Here is a 21818-nt window from a genome sequence, read left to right as displayed (position 1 = left end):
AAATTGTAATCTTTTGACAGCACTAGTTTTTATTTATTATTTCCTAGTAATTAGTGCCATTATTGAATCAAAAGCGACTAAATGAATTAGTCAACAGACTGAAATTTGTATTAGAGTAAAATAAAATACTGGGGCCCCTGCTCCACCTTTAAAAATGTCCAAATGGCGTAGTCCACTGCTGCAAAATAATACAAGTAAATTTAATTGAACCATGGTAAAAATATTGCTCATACATGGGGAAATTATGGTTAGAAAATAAATTAAATGCATAGATATTTGTTAAAATGTTGCAACATTTGTTTCTTGGCTAGCCAGGTAAGGGGGCCCTGCATAATACTCTTGCTAGGGGCCCAAATTCCCTAGCTATGCCTCTGTCCTTACCAGCATTTTTAGCCGGGAAAACTCCCGACTAAGTGTCAATGAACTAAACAGATGCTGCCTTAATGAAAAGGCCTAATTTATTTTTATAATCCTAGGTTTCACTAACTTATTATTTTTAAGATTTTTATTTTTGGGGGCTTTTTATGCCATTATTGACAGAGGAGGACAGTGGACAGACTCGGAAACAGGGATGAGAGAGCTCTGGAGAGACATGTAGAAAAATGCCACTGACCGGATTCAAACCCAGGACGACTGAGCACATGGGTTGTGCCTTAAACCACTAGGCCACCTGTGCCCCTAACTTATAACTTTGACCTGATAGTAGTGCTTACAGTTGTTCAGTCTAGTGTTATTTTACTACCTGTGATTGTTAGTACAGCCTGTTGTGTATCAAACATGAAAAAAGAGGACAACCAGGGAAAACAGATGCAAAATAAGATCGACAAATAAGGCAAATGAAATTCTAATTAAAATAGGCCTGCGTGCATTTTAGAGAAATGCATCACGTGGATTATGCAGTGTGCCATGACACCATAACTTCTAGCCGCTATCCTATACTTCTACATGCTATAGTCTTTAAAGCCTTTAAAAGCTATTAGCGTCACTACTGTCTTTGACCCTCTCTGCTTTCATATCCAGAGGATTTTTAAAACAGCGCGGAGAAGTTGGTGAGACGGATAGAAGCCCTGCCTGCTTCTTCCTCTGCTTTGTTAGTTGTTCTATAGCAGTGAGTAGACATTTATGAGTGTTACTGTCATTTAGACTGGAAAGCAATACTGGCTTCCGAGAATGCCTTTTGTTCTCCATTCAGACGTATGCATCATGTAACTCTAGGCAAATAACCCTGATTGGGACGAATACAAACACCATTACACCCTTAGTCTTGTAGCACATTCAAATCTTGTTATTCCATTGTGAATTGTATTTTGTGGTATGGTATCATCCATCCATCCACTTTCTATACCGTTTATCCCATTGGGGGCTGGAGCCTATCCCAGCTGGGACTGGGCGAGAGGCAGGGTACACCCTGACTGGTCACCAGTCAAGCACAGGGCTGACATACAGAGACAAACAACCAGACATGCTCATACTCACACCTACGGGCAATTTAGAGTCACCAATTAACCTAACAAGCATGCATTCAGGGGGGGAGGAAGCTAGAGTACCCGGAGAGAAACCCACGCATGCACGGGGAGAACATGCAAACTCCGCACAGAAAAGCCCTGACTGGGAAGTGAACCAGGGACCTTGCTGCAAGGCAACAGCACTAACCCCTGCCCCGCCTTGCAGCCCCCTATGGTATCATATCATATGAAATGGTAAGTATGTCGTGTCAGGGCAAAATACAGCTAGCATCACATGGAGTAATTCTGCTGTAGCTATGATTTGCTTTTTTTGACCTGCCTCCTGAACTACATGTGAACTTGCATACAGTCACTGAGACAGGACAGGGCAAGATTTTGGCGCATAGTCCAACATGGTGCCATTGTGAAAGACCAGAAAAATTGTGCAGTCTGAGCTTGGCTACCCCCAGCCACTCAAATATATTATGTATCTCACAAATGTGGTTCAGGATAAACTGTAATTCATTTGTAATTACCAAATCTTCAGTATCAAATAAACAGGTTATGTGTCCCACACTTTTGGTAATAGTTGTATTTGTACATTAAAGTACTCAAGGACATTTCCATCAGCATCAGCCTTCCCAAAATCTATTTCAAAGCCTTTAATTTCAAGAGGAATGCTCAGTTCTTCTCGTGATCTAACCACAGACTCTCAACATCTCCCACAGTTCACAGCAGTATCACAACCATGACGTACTTGTACCAGTTAACCTCTTATTATATTGATTTTCCTCTTGTTTTAGTGACATGCTTTATGTCTACAATTTCATCCTAATCCCAAGTGACAAGATAATTAAGAATAAACCAAAGTAATTTAGTGTTCCAACATTTTTACTAACCTTGTTGTAAGAATGTGTCACACAGGCATTCAAAACATGAAAAACTACAGTAAGTCTTCTTGTAAATTCTGCTTTTCCCTCCGCCTGCCTCAAAATGAACATTTACGGGTTGTTTTAAATCTGCCCTTGAGCCCTTTGGCGACCAGCCATGACGCAGTTGTAGGTCCCCTTTACTTTAATAGGAACCTTTAGGAAGGAAAACACACATTATTCATCACAAAAATATCATTACTCATGCTGATGTTTGAGGGTCTCAGCAGGAGGATGATCTGAGGCTGCTTTGATAAATTAAATAATCGCAAAGACTCGAGTAGCAAAAAACAGACGTGCACCTGAAAATAATCCATCAAGTCTGAGTCGGACTTCTTTTACTCTAGGAAAAATGTTTTTATAGATATATGTTATCTAACTTAGTGCTGTTTAAGGGGACTGGCTCTTCAAATAAAGATATACATGTTGAATGATTTTTGACAGTAGGTGAATAATGGCACTGGACACATGTTGCTGCCTGTGGTGGCAGAACATGAAAGAGGAACTGCAATACCATCTTCTATTTACATCCAACCAAGATTAATGACCTTGCTGTTCACGTGTGCTGCTTTTGTAATATGTGTTCCAGCGTCCCCCCTAGCTGACACTGATAGTTAACAGGAAGTTTAAACTCTGACATCATTTTGCACAGTTCTGGTAAGTCATGTCCAATCTCTCTTTTCCTTTTAGATGATTTCTCATACTTCCACTTGCTCATGTACTTCTTCTCATAAGGGCATACTGAATTGAGCATCATGCTTGTCTACGTCAGCGCTACGCCGCCTATTGTGCAATGCATCCGACCCCACACCCATCCCTGCAGGTGGGGGGCCCACAGGAAAGAAGCAGCACAAATGAGTTTCCTCCTAATGGCTGGATCAGACTACACAACTTTTCTTTGTTTTTTTTTTTTACAATGGCACCATATGACAAAAATCTCATTCTGTCTTGTATGACAGACTGGCAACACAACAATTGTGATTCCAGTGACACCAATTACTGTTTAAGGTCATCATGGCATTGTCTGCTGCCTTCACCGGTTTGCATACCTCCACAATGGGCCACGGGGAGGCAGGAAGAGGTGGTTTTACCATTTGGCAAAAGTAGAAAATTGCCTAGGGACCACAGGCTCCAAGGGGCCTAAAGATCTAATGAGCTATATGTCTGAAATCTTCTATACAACACCAATGATAAGGTCCAAGCCCCTCAAAATGTCTTTTATTAAACAATTTATGGCAAAGTAGATCCCTATAGACATCCTGAAAAAATGACTTGACCCTTTGCTAAGCCACACCCCCTTGGCTGCTGTTGCTAAACTGGTCAAGCTTTTGCATACATATTGAATACAGAGTTTTCCACTCTATAAGAAGGAATATTCCAATGGAAATAATACTACATTTTGTTTCTCAAAATGTGTCTGAGGCAGGTAGAAGAGATGTGCAGGCTTCTTTGGATACTGGAGGGCTTTCTGCAGCGCTCCTGTCTGGATGGCGAAGGAAGGAAGAAAACTCTTGCATTCAACCAGCCAGTGGCTGACTGTGCCAAACTTTCAGGTGAAGCTGGGAGTGTGAAGCAACAGTGAGAATCAGCTGTTCTCCTGCTTTGTTGGTGGATGAATGGCCAACGAGGGGTGGGTCACAGTGGCTTTTCCTACCTCTGGCACACAATGAATCTCCGGATATGTCCGGTCACAAAGGATGCACTGGATGGATCTTTTGTGGGCAAGGAAAGGGAGGACGCATTTATGAGTCAGGGCAGCCTCTGACACGATGCTATGTCGATATCTGACTTCAAATGCACATTCAGAGGGATACACCCCTTAAAATAGGACACAGCTCATGTTCTGGGTCATGTTAAACATATGATATTTTCTCTCTGCCAGTAAGACGCTTTCTAGAGCGTTTCCCTTAAATTTCCTTTGAGACAACAAGAGATTGAAAATTTCTAAATTGATTCTGCAATCATTTTTATTCTCTGACATGAAAGTAACCAACTTCCTTCTCTGGCCTGCCATCACTGGACTGTTCCTAAGTCAAACTACCTCAGAGTTCAGGTTAAACAATGGACCCAAAGCAGCCGGACCACCCAAACCCTCCATGATTGGGATTATGAGCATCCAAAGTTCCTGCTGTGCTCTGTATACTCTCACAGACTTTGATCACAGCTCTGTGATTGATTCCATATTTCTCATTCACATCAGGTTTGTCTTTGTGATCCAAATTATAGTGTTAAGAATAAATGTCAGAACACTTAAACAAGCCTCTCTACTTTTGGATAGTCACCATGTTCCCCTCTCATAAAGACACACATGGTTCTACTTCATCTTTCTGCTCATTCTGGGACCTTAAAAACCTCTTGATTAGACCTGATGGAAGATCCAACCCCAGATTTACGTCCGATGGTGTGCCTTTGGATGAGCAACATTAAATTATTTCTCATATGGCAGCACTGAAGCAATCTTCAGCTGGCTGCATTACAGGACTCTGGTAATGTGTTTAAACATCAACATATGAACTGATGTGTATAATGACGACTGCTGTGCTCAAGTTTTTGTTGCTTTTAATATAAACAAGTTCACTAAAAAAGATCAGATTGGGCATAAAACCAAACTCTGATTATCAATAAGTTCTGACAGCAGCACAAATACAATCAAACTACACACTGAAGCACACTGACTCTTTCTAATGGAGACGGCCAGCTTTAGTTAACAAGAGGGTCTCTTTGTTTTATTCTCACTGCCAGTAATTCTAACATTTATATTTGAATCACAAATGTGTTTGGTAAGCTAAACACAGCACTAGTGATTATTAATTACTGAACTACATTTTACTGCCATTTCTATGTTTTAAATGCATTTAATAGAGTTTCATAAAGGAGTTTAACAGCCTGTTCTTTCCAATGATTTCTTAAAAGAAAATAACACACCAGTAACAAAGTATGGGAGTATTTCTATTTGTTATAGTTGAATGCTTGTGTTCTTTGTGCATGGAGGCAACTCTAATTGAAATCCATCATGGTAGATTTTGTAATATTTTCTTCATGGTTAAAATTTTCCCCGCCCCAATGAAATTTTAAATTGAGGAGCAGGGGTGCACGGTGGCCTCCAGGTGCCCACACATCCTGAACCAGTACACTTCCAATGAATCACAAGTGGTCATGTTTAAGACAATAAATTTACATGAACAGTAAAGTGGTGCTACAGCTGCTGACAAGAGACCCATCCGGATACTTTGTCCAAACGATACCAGCCCTTCCTCTGTGTGGGTGAAAATGTTCCATAGAAATGAACAGCAGTAAAAGGGAATAGTTGGGTCACAGGGGATTTAAAAGCTTTGATGTCACATATTTTACCTCTTTAAGACAAGTTTATATTAGTCTCAGAGGTCCCCAAAACATGACTGTGAAGTCTTTTGCAGAAAAAAACACTCCAGTATTGGATTTTTGTCTAAAAACCCTCTGTTTCAGCCCTGTTCAGAATGAGCTTTTTCTGTGTCTGTGGCTTTAAATGTTACTGAGATGTCTGACTCCGCCCCTCTCAGGAAATGGACGTGGCTCTCCTGATCCTCCTTTCAGCTGCAGGAGAGGATGCTGGAACTTTCTGCCAAGCGTGGAGGGCCAACCAAACCTGGGGGCAATTCTAACGCCCCACATGACATCATGGGGGGGAAAAATCTGAGAACGCCTTGTTTCAGCACACATTTTCTGAAAGGTGGAGAAAGAGAGAGGTAAGTTAATGGAGTTTTCTGATTTTTGGGGGGATTGTGAACAGACCAGAGGCACATATTTATGCTAGAAAAGCCTGAAAAAGAGTATTTTGCGTAATATGTGACCTTTAACATATGAAAATCATACAGTTAAAGATTATTGAGAGCCAAAATCTGTTTGCTAGTGAGATAAACATAAAATTTTGGACATTTGTGAAAAAATATTTTCATCATAACAACATGAAATAAACAAAATTATAGATGTACGCCTTATTAAAGCAATCTAAACAACTGGAGAGACAAAAAAAGCCAAACAGTCACAGCAGCATTCAGACAACCACATTCAAGTGTCAGTGCCAACAGATCCACAGGAAAAACATTGGAGCGCAATAAATAAAACACAGTGCCAGAAATGAATTAAAAGTAAGACACACCTGAGACTTAAAGTTAGTATGAACCACAAGTTAATTTCACTTTCAGCACTTAGCAGCCTGATAGCTGAAGGGATAAATGCGTTTGAGTATGTTAGTTGTCCTTGGTGGTGCATGATAGTGCAGCCCAGAGACAATAGAGAAAAGTATGCTTAGAGAATGTCATAAACCATCATCACATACCTCAAGTGTTATGGATCTTAACACTTGAATGTGATAATAAGTTGGTAAATGTGTGAACAAGCTGTTAACAGGCAGACAGAGTACAGCTCTTGCTGTTACAGCGCGATTGCTTGCTTAAGAACATGGTAATGGTCCAACATTTGTCTGCTTTACTCCTCTCCAGTTTTGGCCAAAAGACACAAAACTCTTCTTTGACACTCTTTTATCATTTGAGAATGACAAAACATACCTTAGATTGTGGTTTTTAATTAAGACATAACCAAATAGCTTTAAACTGTGTTGATATCTCTGTTTTCTAATCTATTCTCCATTCAATCTAAGGCTTGTTTTCACCCAAATGGGGCATGGTCACTGCACTGTTCTTATCAATAGCTCAGTTAGGCAGTTAAATTTGTATGTAATCACATCAGAGAAGGAGAACCAATTTATTGATAGATACATGTGTGACTCTGCTACGTTAGGCTGGGCACACACTACAGGATTTTTAGCCCGATTTGAGGCAAAATTTGCCTCCCCCAGCAATCATGTGGGTGTATCCTGAGTGGAGCCTCGTCGCAAACTATTATTCGCCTGAAAAATCTGCATGAGTGTGATGTCAACACTATTGGTTTACTGCACCAAATCGCACCAAAGCCTCCCAGACTCTGATTCTAGGTTGCAATGTCTCAGAATAATATCCACAACAACTAATGAGAGTGAGCAGATAGGGCAGCATCATCAGCAGAATCATACGTACCTCTACTGATCACAACCATGAACACAAATGTAGCTTCATTCCAGCCAGGATTTCATCCTGAGTCTCTCCCTTGTTTTATGATTTTTAATGCACTTGTAATGCATGTCAGAGCAGGCTGTTTTAGAGGGACAGCAAGAGGGTATCAAAAGACATCCGTTTTTTTTTGTTAGTTTGTTTTTTTTTAGGTCACATGATCACCTGAAGTCATTGACAGATCCGCGGGTTTGTGGTCAGTGATCTGACAGTCTGGCTGAGCTGTCTAGTGTGTGCGATCAGAGGATTAAAAATGAAAATCGTTTGAAATCGTCCTTAATATGACATCATATGGTGGAATATAATGAAAACAGACACTTGAGCTTTGATGAGCAGTATGTTAGTTATGTTTATCTGCTGGTCAAATATCAGCTGTCATGGCAGCGACAATGATTGACAAACTGTTATGCTGCACATATGATGAATGTTGCGATGTTTGCATTTTATTGATTTTTGTCGGGACACAAAGCCTGAAAAGGCCTGACTGTCCTGAGTAAATCAGGACATATGGTCACCCTCCATTAGTTCTATTGTTTTATTATCTGGTGACAACAGGATATAATTCTGCAGTCTACAAAATAAAACCATAGACCCACTGTGATTGGCCGGACCTCGACATACAATGCAGCTATTACTCACACTTATGAACTCACACTAACGGGGCGAGTTAAGTCTGTTTTTATGTTTCGTGCTTTTTCAACACTGAAGATATCTGACAAATGAGCTGAAATCTTGAAAAAACAAGCTGAGATAAATTATCATGTGACAACAGGTTGCATAACATTTGTGGGTACATGGCTGTGGTAGGATTCTGTGATTTGGTGTTCAGTCACTCTTCATGACTTCACTTTTTGGTTTATAAAAGTTTACATATTTTCTGGATGTTTCACAATAAAAGCCTCTGAGATGCTTATACTTTACTGACTACCATCTGAACTCCTGGTAGTGCTGAAATGTGAAATAGAAGTGAATTAGCACTGGCAGAAAACAAGATGACAAAAAGACAAATAGGAGAGCTTAGAGGGGCTTTCCTCTAAAGCCTGCGTTCCAAACTCTCGGTTGTGACCCCAGAGATGATAAACAGGACAGGAATCCAAGAGACATAAACCATGCTTATTTATTATCTTAATTTTACTACAATATCTGCTTAACTTTTAGATTTTCTAACCTCTCTGTGCCTCTTAAAATAAACGTTGTGGCATTTGCAGCCACTGATGAGGGGTCACAAGAAGTCAGAGCTTTGCTTTACACATTTACAAGCAAAAATAGTTGGCAGGCACTAAAAATATGATGATACTGCTTGTAATTGGTACATGGGAACAGTAGGGGCATTGAGTTAATCTGGACTCTCTTCAATAGATGTACATAAAAAAAGTTGGACACCTTTTTAGTCTACTTACTAATTAAAAGATGAAGCTGGAGGGAAGAACCCATTGTAACTCATTCCTTTTCTATCTGTTCTACTTCTTTCTCTAGAATGAGAAATTAACTCAAACTGCACCCATAGAAGGCTGCACGGTGGTGCAGCGGTTGTTGCCTCACAGAAAGTTCGAGGCTTGATTCCCCGTCCGACAGGGCCTCTCTGTGTGAAGTTTCTTCTTGTGCATGCCTGGGTTCACCCACTGACCAAAGACATAGGTTTCAGGTTAAAACTGGGTTCTGTAAGTGATTTTAAGTACACAGTAAGAGTAAGCTAGTTTATTAAAGGACAAAACAAAAAGCCCTCCAGGCCCCACGCTAAAGCCATACCTCCAAAACACATGAGCCGGACTGTGAGAGGACAGAGGAGCAGCTCTCATGTTTGATGAATTTGAATCCAAGAAATTATCAGTTTCATGTAAGTATGACGTAAGTGTTAGTATACCCCCAATATCAACAGAATGAACAACAATTATGGCAGGTCAGAGAAAATCAGAACAACTGTGAGGAGTGGCAGCCTCGCCTCTCCGTGTAACAAAGGTGTGAAAGCGGATGCATCTCGCAATCTCCGTTCCAGTTCCAGTTCCAGTTCCAGTTCCAGGTGCTTGATGGGGTTGAAGTCATAGCTCTGTGCGGGCCAGTCAAGTTCTTCCACACCAAACTCATCAAACCATGTCTTTGTAGTCCTCTCTTGGGCCTTCCCCAAACTGTTGCTACTAAGTTGGAAGCATAGCATGATCCAAAATGTCTTTGTATGCTTAAGCATTAAGATTTCCCTTCACTGGAGATAAGGGGCCTAGCCAGAACCCTAAAAACAGCCCCACCAAACTTCATAGTCGATACAATGGAGCCAGGCAGGTAAGGTATCCACCAAACCCAAACTTGCCCATCTGACTGCCAAACAGAAAAGCGTGACTCCACAGAATGCACCTTCACAGCTCTATAGTCCAGTATTGTGTGCTTTACACCACTCCTTCTATCCTTTGGCATTTCTAACCCTTGGCAACCCATACATGAAGCTCCAGTCATACTGTTCAGACCTCCTCAGCTATGAAATCAGCAGAACTTTGGTGACTTTTACGCACCTTAGCAGTTATCACCCCAATCTTTGACTTAACGTGGTCTTCTGCTTTGCGGCTGAGTTGCTGTTGTTCCTAAACACTTCCACTTTCTAATAATATGTCTTACAGTTGACTGTGGAATATCAAGCAAGGATGAAATTTCACAAAATATCTTATTGCAAAGGAGGCATCCTATCATAGTCCCACACTTGAAGTCACTGAGCACTTCAGAGCAACCCATTTTGATTTACAAATATTGGAAATAGAGACTGCTTGGCTAGGTGTTTGATTTTATACCTGTGGCAACAGGTATGACTGAAATGCTTGAATTCACTAATCAACAGGAGTGGCCACATACTTTTGTCCATATAGTTTATGATTTTCCTGCTATCAGGATGTAAAGGGTTTTTCAACAAGTATAACCAAAATACTTTTGGAAATAATTACCTTCTCCTGCTTTAATTGGTGACTCTAAATTGCCCGTAGGTGTGAGTGTAAATGTTTGACACCTATTGTCAGTCATGTGATTGACTAGCGATCAGTGCAGACTACACCCTGCCTCCCACCCTGTGATATTTGGGTTCAACTTCACCCCCCAGAGACCCTGAATATGTAATGGTGTAACTGAATGTGCATTTATGTAATGGGTGGATGGATGCATCCAGAGACCAGCATTGATTAAACTCAAAGACTACACTTAACTGTTTCTGCAGTAGAGTTTGACACCCAGCAAGGTGTATCTCAATGCATATCATAGTTAGGGAAGCAAGGTGTTTTTGTATTAGACTTTCTCGCCATAGAGACGTGAATACTGAACACCTGAGACCATTGCATCAACCTTCAGACTGCATATTTGTTCATACAAGTATCAACCAGATGTCCAACATCTTTAAAATGTTTGTTTTCTCTTCCATCATTAATGGAAGCTTTCTCAGTGCTTAAAGAAGCTAAAACCTGAAGATGCATATCTGCTAATGCTGAAACTACAGGCTGATGCCATCCTGAGCTTGGTGTTCAAAATACTTGATTATGTAAAAGGCCAGTGAGCATTCCTGTTTTCAGAATGCCAAAGGGAACCCATCTGGAAAACTGATAAATTTATATTCTAAAGTGTTTGGTGTCTGCACTTGCCCCTGTTAAATCTCATCAACATCACAGATGAACTCTTGTGTTGTGTAATCTGCTATTCAAGCGCTGCATTCAGTCGAAAAAGTGGCCATTATTCGTCTTAAATGCTCAGAGATTTTGTAAATACTCCACTCGGGCCAACAGAGTGTCCTCGGTGACCCTCTTTTACACAAACAAGCTCAGAGTGAAGTCAGAGGTTATCTCTTTTCACATCTCAGCATGCTCCACAATGCTGACTGTTTTCTGTCTTTTTTTAGGTTCTTGCTTGTTTTTCTTCAAAGTGCATTGAAAGGCTGATATGTAGACGGTGTCCAGACATCTTTAACTTTGGCCAGTAATTCTTAAGTACACAGTGCAGACAGTAATGAAAAAATAAAAGAGCGGATAAGAGTTTGTGTTGTCTTCTTTGTCCCCTTTATCCTATACATGTTCCCCCTCAAGCAAGGTTAAAGGTGAGAGTTACAGTGACGTGTGACCAAACTATCCTTGTTAGTCTTGGAGCTGAGCCACAGAGCTGCAAACACCCTGAAACACCACAGCCAACTGTTGTAAGTCTAAATCCACAGAGATATCTCACTACTCTCCTGCTAAATTCCCACATGACCAGTGTGGTAGTGAGAGCACATGTAGCTTTGCCTTGTTTTTATTAACTGCATTTTCTTATAACATTGTAAAATCTATCTAATTCACTTTTGGTTTCATGAGGTGGAGTTTTAGATCTCAGAGGATTTTTTCTTTTGTTGTGAACCCTTGCACCTTTTGTCCCCTCCAATCATCTGTTTTTGTAATATTCCCCTGTGGCAGAGGTGGATGTTTTCCATCTGGCCTAATTTACCATCTGACACTACCATCTGGTCAATCATATTTTTATTGATTTGAATCACCACAGTATCTTTTCATGCCTTTAAATCTATTGTTAGATTTACTGCAGATAAGTCTTTTTTTTTAGATGAGTGTTACTTGCCTAAAGTTAGGATAAACTGAGCTAAATTTCATTACATTTTTCAGACTGAGTAATGTCATCCGGTATATCACTGAAAGGGTAGCAGTTTGTGTTGCAAATTAAGCAGTATATACTTTATCAGCAGCAAAATTCAGCAAACTACAACATACATAAAATGTGCTTTCAGAAACCTTGAAAACTAGACGACCGAAACAGGTTCATTAAGTAACATCACTATGTTGGAACTAAATTATGCATTGTAGGGTTGAAGGTTTGTTACCGGTGTGAAAGGTAAGAGTACATGACATACTATTGGCCACAGCACAAGCCACTGAAGTAATGGCATATATGCCACTGACACAGCACAGGCCACTGTAGTAATGGTATATACGCCACTAACACAGCACAGGCCACTGGAATAATGGTATGTACGCCACTGACGCAGCACATGCAGCTAAAGTAATGGTATATGTGCCACTAACACAGCACAGGCCGCTGGAAAAATGGCATATATGCCACTGCCACAGCACATGCAGTTGAAGTAATGGCATATATGCCACTGAAACAGCACAGGCCACTGAAGTAATGGCATATATGCCCCTGAAACAACACATGCTGCTGAAGTAATGGCATATATGCCACTGAAACAGCACAGGCCATTGAAGCAATGGCATATATGCCACTGAAACTGCAGAGGCCACTGAAATAATGGCATATATGCCACTGAAACAGCACATGCAGTTGAAGTAATGGCATATATGCCACTGAAACAGCACATGCCTAAAGTAATGGCATCTATACCACTGAAACAGCACAGGCCACTGAAGTAATGGCATATATGCCACTGAAACCCACATGCAGTTGAAGTAATGGCATATATGCCACTGAAACAGCACAGGCCATTGAAGCAATGGCATATATGCCACTGAAACAGCACAGGCCACTGAAGTAATGGCATACATGCCACTGAAACAGCACATGCAGTCGAAGTAATGGCATATATACCACTGAAACAGCACATGCCTAAAGTAATGGCATCTATACCACTGAAACAGCACAGGCCACTGAAGTAATGGCATATATGCCACTGAAACAGCACATGCAGTTGAAGTAATGGCATATATGCCACTGAAACAGCACAGGCCATTGAAGTAATGGCATATATGCCACTGAAACTGCAGAGGCCACTGAAATAATGGCATATATGCCACTGAAACAGCACATGCAGTTGAAGTAATGGAATATATACGACTGAAACAGCACAGGCCACTGAAGTAATGGCATATATGCCACTGAAACAGCACAGGCCACTGAAGTAATGGCATACATGCCACTGAAACAGCACATGCAGTCGAAGTAATGGCATATATGCCACTGACACAGCACAGGCCTAAAGAAATGGCATCTATACCACTGAAACAGCACAGGCCACTGAAGTAATGGCATACATGCCACTGAAACAGCACAGGCCACTGAAGTAATGGCATATATGCCACTGAAACTGCAGAGGCCACTGAAGTAATGGCATACATGCCACTGAAACAGCACAGGCCACTGAAGTGATGGCATATATACCATTGAAACAGCACAGGCCACTGAAGTAATGGCATATATGCCACTGAAACAACACAGGCCACTGAAGTAATGGCATATATGCCACTGAAACAGCACATGCAGTTGAAGTAATGGCATATATGCCACTGACACAGCACATGCCTCTGAGGTAATAGCATATATTCCACTGAAACAGCACAGGCCACTGAAGGTATGGCATATATGCCACTGACACAGCATATGCAGTTGAAGTAATGATATATATTCCCCTGACACAGCACATGCCACTGAAGTAATGGCATATATGCCACTGACACAGCACATGCCTCTGAAGTAATGGCATATATGCCACTGACACAGTACATGCCACTAAAGTAATGGCATATATGCCACTGACACAGTACACGCAGCTGTAAGTTATGATATATAGGCACTGAAGCAGCATAGGCCACTGAAGTAATGGTACCATTTTATCATCACATGCTGCTAAAGTGATGGAAGTTTATTCCACTGAAACAACACATGCTGCTGAAGTGATGGCATACATAGGCTGCTTTAGTAATGGCATTTTGGCCACTAAACCACTCACGCCATTAAAGTAATGGTTTATATGCCACTGAAGTTATGGCATATAAGGCACTGAGACAGCTAATGCCTCTAAAGCAATGGTATACGCCACAGTAACAGCTCACACCATTCAAGTAATGTTATGGCACTGCAAAAGCACATGCCACTGACTGCAACTGCATGTGATGCTTTAGTAATGACATTTATGACACTGTTGACACATGCTGGTGATTTTATATGTGCCACCACTAAAGGCATATGCCACTGAAATTTGACATATGTGTGAATGTCATGCCAGATATCACTTATGATCCTGCTGTCATTCTTTTTTTTTTTTTTTTTTTTTTACTAGTTGCCAGCGTTGACAGTAGAATTAACATGATACCTTTCACTATTGGAATCAATTTTGGTCAACCATAAAAAGATCTCTGTGTCAGTGTCCCTCCACTCTCACCAGACATCCATGTGAATGTTTCAGAGTAACTGTAAGACATCCAAAACATCTTTCTCTTCTCTTTATTGTATGTTTGTCTAGACATATTAAATTTAAGCAGCAGATTAATTTAGCCAGGGACTGGAGACGGGGAAACTGATGGCTTGGTTCTTAGAGATAAAATAACAATCTTTTTCTATTTTACAGACCTGATTTAAAGTCAACAAATTCTCAAAATTTGTTAAATTATTTACTGAAAAAGACCAACTGAGTTGAGTAGAAAGAGTTAATAACATTAACAGGAAGATTTTGTGAGCCAACTATGGACATGGCAGCTAGTTTTTAACCAAAGCTTTGTGCTGACCTTTGTGGAATCTTATTCTTGACTTTAAGTTATCCCTTTTGTCATCAAGGTTGAAGACAACTAAATTATGTGTGCAGATAATTGCTTTTGGCAGGTTTATAAAATTCAGTGGCTAACAAAGCCACAGCTCTCCAACAAACCTGAATGTGTCAGATGAAGATGCATGCACTTTAAATCTGCTATCCTCAGCTGAATCACTGGAATTGTTTCCATGAGCAGTGGTCAGATGGGTATCTGTCATCACTGTTGTTTTTCAGGCAGATCCTGTTCCTGCTGCAGTCAGCAGACCTCCTCGGAGATGTGCATTAACAAGCTTGTTTATTAAGCCTTCCCATGTGCCCATGCAGAATCACATGGACTGTGTACAAAGCACTGCTCTTAGACTGAATATCTTTACCATGCTCTGTGGCATGCAGTCCATCTGACTCAGCGAGAGCTGCAAAAACAAAATCTGCTGCATATCAGACATGAGACACCACATAGAAGACATGTCACTGGGCTCCTCATCCTAATTGCTAGCAGGAACCCTTAGGTCTTTAATGGTTTAAGTAATTAGGGGTCGGTCTATCCTTGGTAGGGGAACTATAAAAAAGGAGCAAAAGAATGTGGAGTAATGTTGTTTTTTTTAACCAGTAGAGCAATGATGCACTGCAGGCTCCCCCAGATAGCTAACATTGTGGTTCAGTTTTAATCTCTTGCAGCAGTGATGATAAAGTAAGACTTCTTATATGCAGGAATGAAATAAAGAACATACAACCTTGGTCTGATTGTGTGATGGCAAAATTAGTTCTGGATAGAAGATAAAGGAGAAGGATAATTCTGCTTCAGTAAAACGTGGGCCTTATTTACAAACTATGAAGAATAACAAAAGTAAAAACAAGATCTGGGAACAGTTTGACCAAACACAAGTGGTTAAATGATCAGATATGTCGTAAACAAGCCATCAGTTAAGCTAAATGACCATAACACTTTATTTGGAGGTTAAACCAGAATGTCTTTGGAGTACGTTTTAATACACAGGAAGAAATGTAATTGCAGTAATTGTGGCAAACAGAGCAGGAACAGTGAGGACCAACATTAACGGATGCTAACAATATAGTTTGAAGGGGTTTTATTGTTTTTCTCTTCCTAGAAGGTGTTTGTCAAATTTCTCCCTACAAACTATACAAGAGACATCATGCTTTAAAAACATTTGAGGGTTATGGGATTATGAAGGAAAAAGAAAAACTACACAGTCAAAATCCAAAGAGCATAATGACTAGGACTTTTTATTTTGCACAGAATTTTCCCCCCATTTCTCTGGGACCTAAAAGTGAAAAGAACAATCATTCAGAACAAAAAGTCTTCAAAATATTCACATATTTACAAAAAATCTTTCCTTTATTTTTTCATTGGCTCTATTTGTGTCATTATTCAAAGCAGTTCCTGTCTGCAGTGACACAGAGGGCCACATCACAGCCTCTGTGTCTCTTCCTCTCTTTATGAGCTATTCAGGCTGTCTCCATCTTGATCTGTGCTGTCATAGATGCACAGCTTGAAAAAGCATGACCCAACAGCAGAGCAGCCTGCCACAAGGCAATGTGGGATGTAAAATGTTAGTTAATATGCAAAGCTAGGGCAGAAACAATCAAAAATGAATTAGAAAATTGACAAAAAGACGTCCAGTATCGGACATACTGGTGTGGATTTAATCTTTAAATACCCTGGAAAGTCAGCTCTGATTTTGAGTGGTTAATACAGCTGTGTATTATCAGAATAGAAATGAACAGGAATATCATACTTTTTAAAAATGAACCCCAGGAGGAGCATATATAACAAAAAAAGAATAGGGCAGAGTACTGAGCTTTAGGGGACTCCACATTGAAGAGGGGCTAAGGGGAGGTGACAACACCAGATTTGAACTACTTCAGTGCAGTACCCTTTATGCCTACTTGGTGCTCCAGACAGGAAATTAAAATCTTGTGATCCACAGTTTCAAAAGCCACTGAAAAGATCTAAAGGCAAAAAAAAAAAACAACAGCTTAATCCCCAGATTCAGTAAGTAAAAAACATCGTTAAACACCTTTAAAGTGTTGTTTCAGTGCTGTGTAGTACTTTGAAACCAGATTGGAACACCTCAAGGGAGTTTTCACATTACAGATGTTTATTACAGTGCTAGTGCCCTATATTACAAGGAAGGCACATCTGAAGGCATTCTGACTGTTTTCATGGGGATTTACGATGCTGTCAGACCGTTTGCAGAGGACAACATGCCCCAAAGTTGGGGATTCTGCCATTTGTGCTGGTATTACAGTGCAAGTGTGTGCAGTTGTACAACCAAATTATCAAACATGTCAGAAATCAATCAGACCGTTAAGGAGCAGCTGGTCAGTATGTGGGCGCCTGTTATATCCCCTGGTAGCCTTGCAAAACAGGTGGATTCGCCCGTTTCCCTGTTTGTTACTGGCGAATCCATTTTGCAAAGCTCTAATCTGAGCAGTCTGGGCCCGGTTAAGAAGTGACAGGACCAATTAGCGTCAAAGGGCAGTACTTTCAGCAGAGTTGTGATGTAAGCAAGCAGCGAGAAGAGGTCGGTTTGAAATATGGCGGAAGACATTAGCGTGGATGCTGCTAAAGCATCAGTTTTATCAGAACTTGCCGAATTTTCTTCGTAAAAAGAAGAATAAAGAACAGCATTGAGTTGTTTTCTTTTCAAAAACAACAAAAGTCAAGTACTGACATGTCTACAGTCACCATGGTTCACGTTATGCAGTTCTCTATGGAGTTCACTCATCAGTAGTGGTGCATCTCGGTTTGGGGCTACAACGTCACGTGTTTTGTTGCTCTGATTAATGATGCGACAGACACAATGTTCATCCAATCACCCTCCTTTCCCAAACGCTGTCTATGAGAGGTTTACCAGATGGATGTGTGAAACAAATCCATCTGGCGTGTCAGGTTAATCCCCGGCACATTGCATGACAAACGACCCATGATCAGGCTGAATGTCGGCCTGACTTCTAAGTGAGTCTTATGACTCAAAGTTCATGTCCAAATAGGCTCTGTGCAGTGTGTAGCCGGCCTTAACATGAGTCACATTGTTCCAGAGTTTGACACAGTAGGTGCTATTATGTATAATTTCTGCCAAGAGGACAAAAAAAGACACAAATGTCAAAATTTGTTTATGCTCCATGCAGACAATAAAGTCAGTCTACAGGCTGCTGGGGATGTTTTGAGAGACCATCAACCACCCTCTTCTCATTTCTTACTTGGGGTGACTCAGCAGGTAGACTGCAGAAGTTCATGGGTTCTATCCCCAGCTCCTACAGTCGCATGTCGATGTCTCCTTGGGCAAGATTTGAAGCAAACACAAGATACTTCTGATGTAAAGAAAGGATAAGTGTTTGGCAAAGAAGTCCCTAAACCAAGTTAAATCCTTATTATTTACCTCCACAAGTCAACTGTGCTGACTGAAAGGCAGCAAGAAGCCAACGCTTCACCAGGGTTGTCAAGTGGGAACCCCCTCCAGAGGGCTGAACAGTTGTCTCAATCATCCCAGAGCCATCCCCACTCATGCTAGCCAACCAGCATTGTCACCTTTAACAGACCCAGGCTCAGCAAACAGGTGGTGGAAGCAGAGCTAGGGTGACACTTAACAACAGTTTGGTGTTGGTGCATGGATGAGTATAAGATAAGAGGTAATGGGATTAGCCAGTGTTGATGGCCTCTCTCCATAGCTATTTCTGCCATCAGTGTGTGAATGTGGAGTGGATGGGTGTCAGTGTGCTTCCATTGGGTGGATGTGAATGGGTAGGTATGACCTGCAGAGTAAAAACGCTTAAATACACACGTGGACGATATTGTTGGTACCCTTACCCTAATGAAACTGGCCTGGACAAAATTGATGGTACCCCTAGAAAAGACTTGGGGATCAGATGTACTCAGATCAGGGCCTGAGTCTCTTATAAGAAGCCACCTTAAGTCGTATAAATCTCAAGGTGTATCTTGGCTGAGGAATTACATCCTTTGAGGAGCCCAGTCTACAAAAAGCCCCAGCATTCATAGCCTATGGAGATCCCTCAAGACCTTCTGAAATAAGACTGGTCTATGGAAGATTGCCATCTTTCTTTGCCGTTTGGTTTCCAGCAAAGCCCCAAATTAAAAATATATTACTCGACTTGAGAATCTTCCAGCTCACTGTGGATCTTAGGATATGTCAGGTCACAAAGGATGCACTGGATGGATCATTTTGTGGCCAAAGAAAGAAGGATGCAATTTTTTGTTGTATTTGAAGGAGCACTCAATAATGATACAGCCTTTGTCACACCGTTGTGACACTGTCCACCCTCAAATGTGCCTTATGAAGGGTGCAGTCCCTGAAATGGGACATAGCTTATGTCCTTGTCCGTCCCTGTTCCTTTCTTGTTGCAAACGTTCTGTTCTTTTGTCAGTCAGGTTTAGAACAGTGGAAATGCATTAAAGCCTAAATAAACTGCATGCTGTTTAAGAAACTTAGCTCTTTAAGCCTTGGTATTAAGTGTGAATATAACATGGGCCTCTGAGTGCATGAGATTTATTTTTCCAAATCAAAAACTTCACTGGAGAAAAGCTAGTAAAGCCAAACATTGTTTTTGATAAGAAGTCCAGCTCAATCAAAGCCATCAAACCTGAAACCAGATATGACCATAAACCCAGACGAGAGGCATCTAGGGGAAAAAATAAATATTTCCATTGGCTCTACTCCAGTTTTTCCTCTATCTGCTCATATGTAGGTCAGTGTATTCAGCCTTTTTTGGATTACTTTTATTACAAAAACTCTCAAAAATGTCTGACATAAGACCTCCCGTGCTAGACTCCGACCTTTTCCTCAGAGTCCCCAGACATGCATGAGTCATGGCGTCAAAATCACTAAATTTCCACCTTCTCTCACACAGCTGCATTCTTGGACTGGTCATGGACACAGACAGGCAGAATGAGTCCACGTCAAACCAGGGGAAAATCTCTGTAGTTGCATGTCTGAGATGTTGACCATGAAATGAAGGCACGGCAGAGGAGAGTTTACAGGCTACAGTGAGCTGCTACAAGGCATGCTGGCCACCCATTGCTCCTTTACACCCGCTGTAGCTGCAGATGTCAGAGCCGGTAATTAATCTGAATGTTTCACAGAGAGGAAGCAGAGAACAGGAGCATTTTCATGTGCTTTATAGCCAACACTTCCTCTTTTCCTCTCTTTCCAGTGTTAAATTTTAATGCAGACCCTTGTTGTAATTTGCTCAGCATGGGCTCATTTACCTCTCCTGGGCAGGGCTGTGCATCGTTGGGAAAAACTTGAAATTTAAGAGAGGTTCTAGGTTTTATTTTTCTAGCATCATTTGCCTAGACTAAGCATTATCAGGCCACATTTACACAGGAAAACTCCACTGAAAACAGAAGAGTTTTCAGTGACTTGTTCAGGGGTTCAGGTCAGACCTGTTGGCTGGCCAATCTAACACAGTAACACCATGGTCAGCCTTACAGTTTCTGCTAGTTTTGGCTTCACTGTGGGCAGATGCCAAGTCCTGCTGAAAAAGGAAATCAGAATCTCCATAAAGCTTCTCTGCAGATGGACGCATGAAGAGCTCTAAAATCCCCTGGAAGACAGCTAACAGCGTTGACTATGGACTTGATAAAACACATTGGACCAAGAGCAGCAGATGACATGGCACCTCAAACCATCACTGTGGAAACTGAAAACACTGGACTCCAAGCATCTTGGATCTTCCTTCTGACTCTGGACCTTGATTTCCAACTGAAATTCAACATTAAGTTTCATCTAAAAACAGGACTATGGACCACTGAGCGACGATCCAGGTCTTTTTCACCATCGCCCAGGTGAGCCGCTGATGACATCTGTGGTTCACGATTGGCTCGACACTAAGAACACGAAACTTGTAGCCCATTTCCTGGACCCGTCTGTGTGTGGCATCTCTTGATCCACAGACTGCAGCCTCAGTCCACTCCCCTAAGTTCTTGAATCTGTTGTTTGACAATCCTCTGAAGGCCCTGTTGCTTGTGCGCCTTTTCTCACCACACTTTTCCCCCGGCATTACTAAAAGCACAAAAATTGTGCAACAGGAGCTTAATGGAATAGGTTTTTATGGCCGTACAGCATGCAAACCTCACATCACCAAGTCCAATGCCAAGCGTCAGATGGTGTAAAGCAGTGGTTCTCAACTGGTGGGTGGAGACCCAACAGTGGGTCATGGAGTTGTTTTTATGGGTTGTGAGTTTGAGGGTCTGTTTAAGTGCTTTTGTTCCACTGTTTCAAGGTCAAGTTTTCTGACACCAGAAAGGATATTCCCTTTTAACAGAAAGGAATTCTTCAAGAATTTTCATTGTGAATTTTCCCCGAAATACCAGGAAATTTTCTCAAAGAGTTTGTTTTTTAGGAAAATTAAGGTTACTTTCCCTAAAGGGTTGAGGAGTTGTCTTTGGTTTCCTCAGAAACTTTTGGTAACAATCTCTGGGACTTTCCCTTCTCAATCTAAGAGAATTTCGTAATGAATTGAGGGACTTTCAGGACTTCTGCCAGAAACGTTCAGTAATCCTCTCCAGAGATACTTCAAGAATTTTCAAAGGCAATGTCCATGAATTGTGTGCAATTTTGCAGTAGTTTAAGGATTTAATCAGGTATTTAGTAGAAACTTTAGGGAATATACTCCAGCACTACTTCAGGAATTGTATAGGAACTGTTAGAGAATCTTTCAGGAATCATCTGTAATAATTTTCTAGATAATATATTCTTTCTTCTCTATACAATATGTCTTATTTTCTCCAGTGTATTTGTTCTCGCACATTTCTATCCAAACATCCTTTAAGTCTGAGTGATGACACATTTCAGAAATCTGGGCCATGATTTTTCAAAAGAGA

General features: G+C 41.0%; 1 protein-coding gene across 5 annotated transcripts in view; it reads left to right on the top strand.

Annotated features, from left to right (window-relative positions):
- stk36 (serine/threonine kinase 36 (fused homolog, Drosophila)) overlaps positions 1 to 21818 on the top strand; it is a 148947-nt gene that overhangs the window by 89032 nt on the left and 38097 nt on the right. For all 5 annotated transcript variants that reach the window (XM_041800637.1, XM_041800636.1, XM_041800638.1 and 2 more), the window contains one exon: positions 5914 to 6099. In XM_041800637.1, the coding sequence (XP_041656571.1) occupies positions 5960 to 6099 (140 nt within the window). In that variant the 5' untranslated portion in view covers positions 5914 to 5959. The remainder of the gene's footprint in view (positions 1 to 5913; positions 6100 to 21818) is intronic.

This window comes from Cheilinus undulatus, linkage group 12, assembly GCF_018320785.1.
Source record: "Cheilinus undulatus linkage group 12, ASM1832078v1, whole genome shotgun sequence".
Classification (NCBI taxonomy): domain Eukaryota; kingdom Metazoa; phylum Chordata; class Actinopteri; order Labriformes; family Labridae; genus Cheilinus; species Cheilinus undulatus.
Note: the sequence above shows the minus strand (reverse complement) of the source record. Positions and strands in the feature narration are given on the sequence as shown.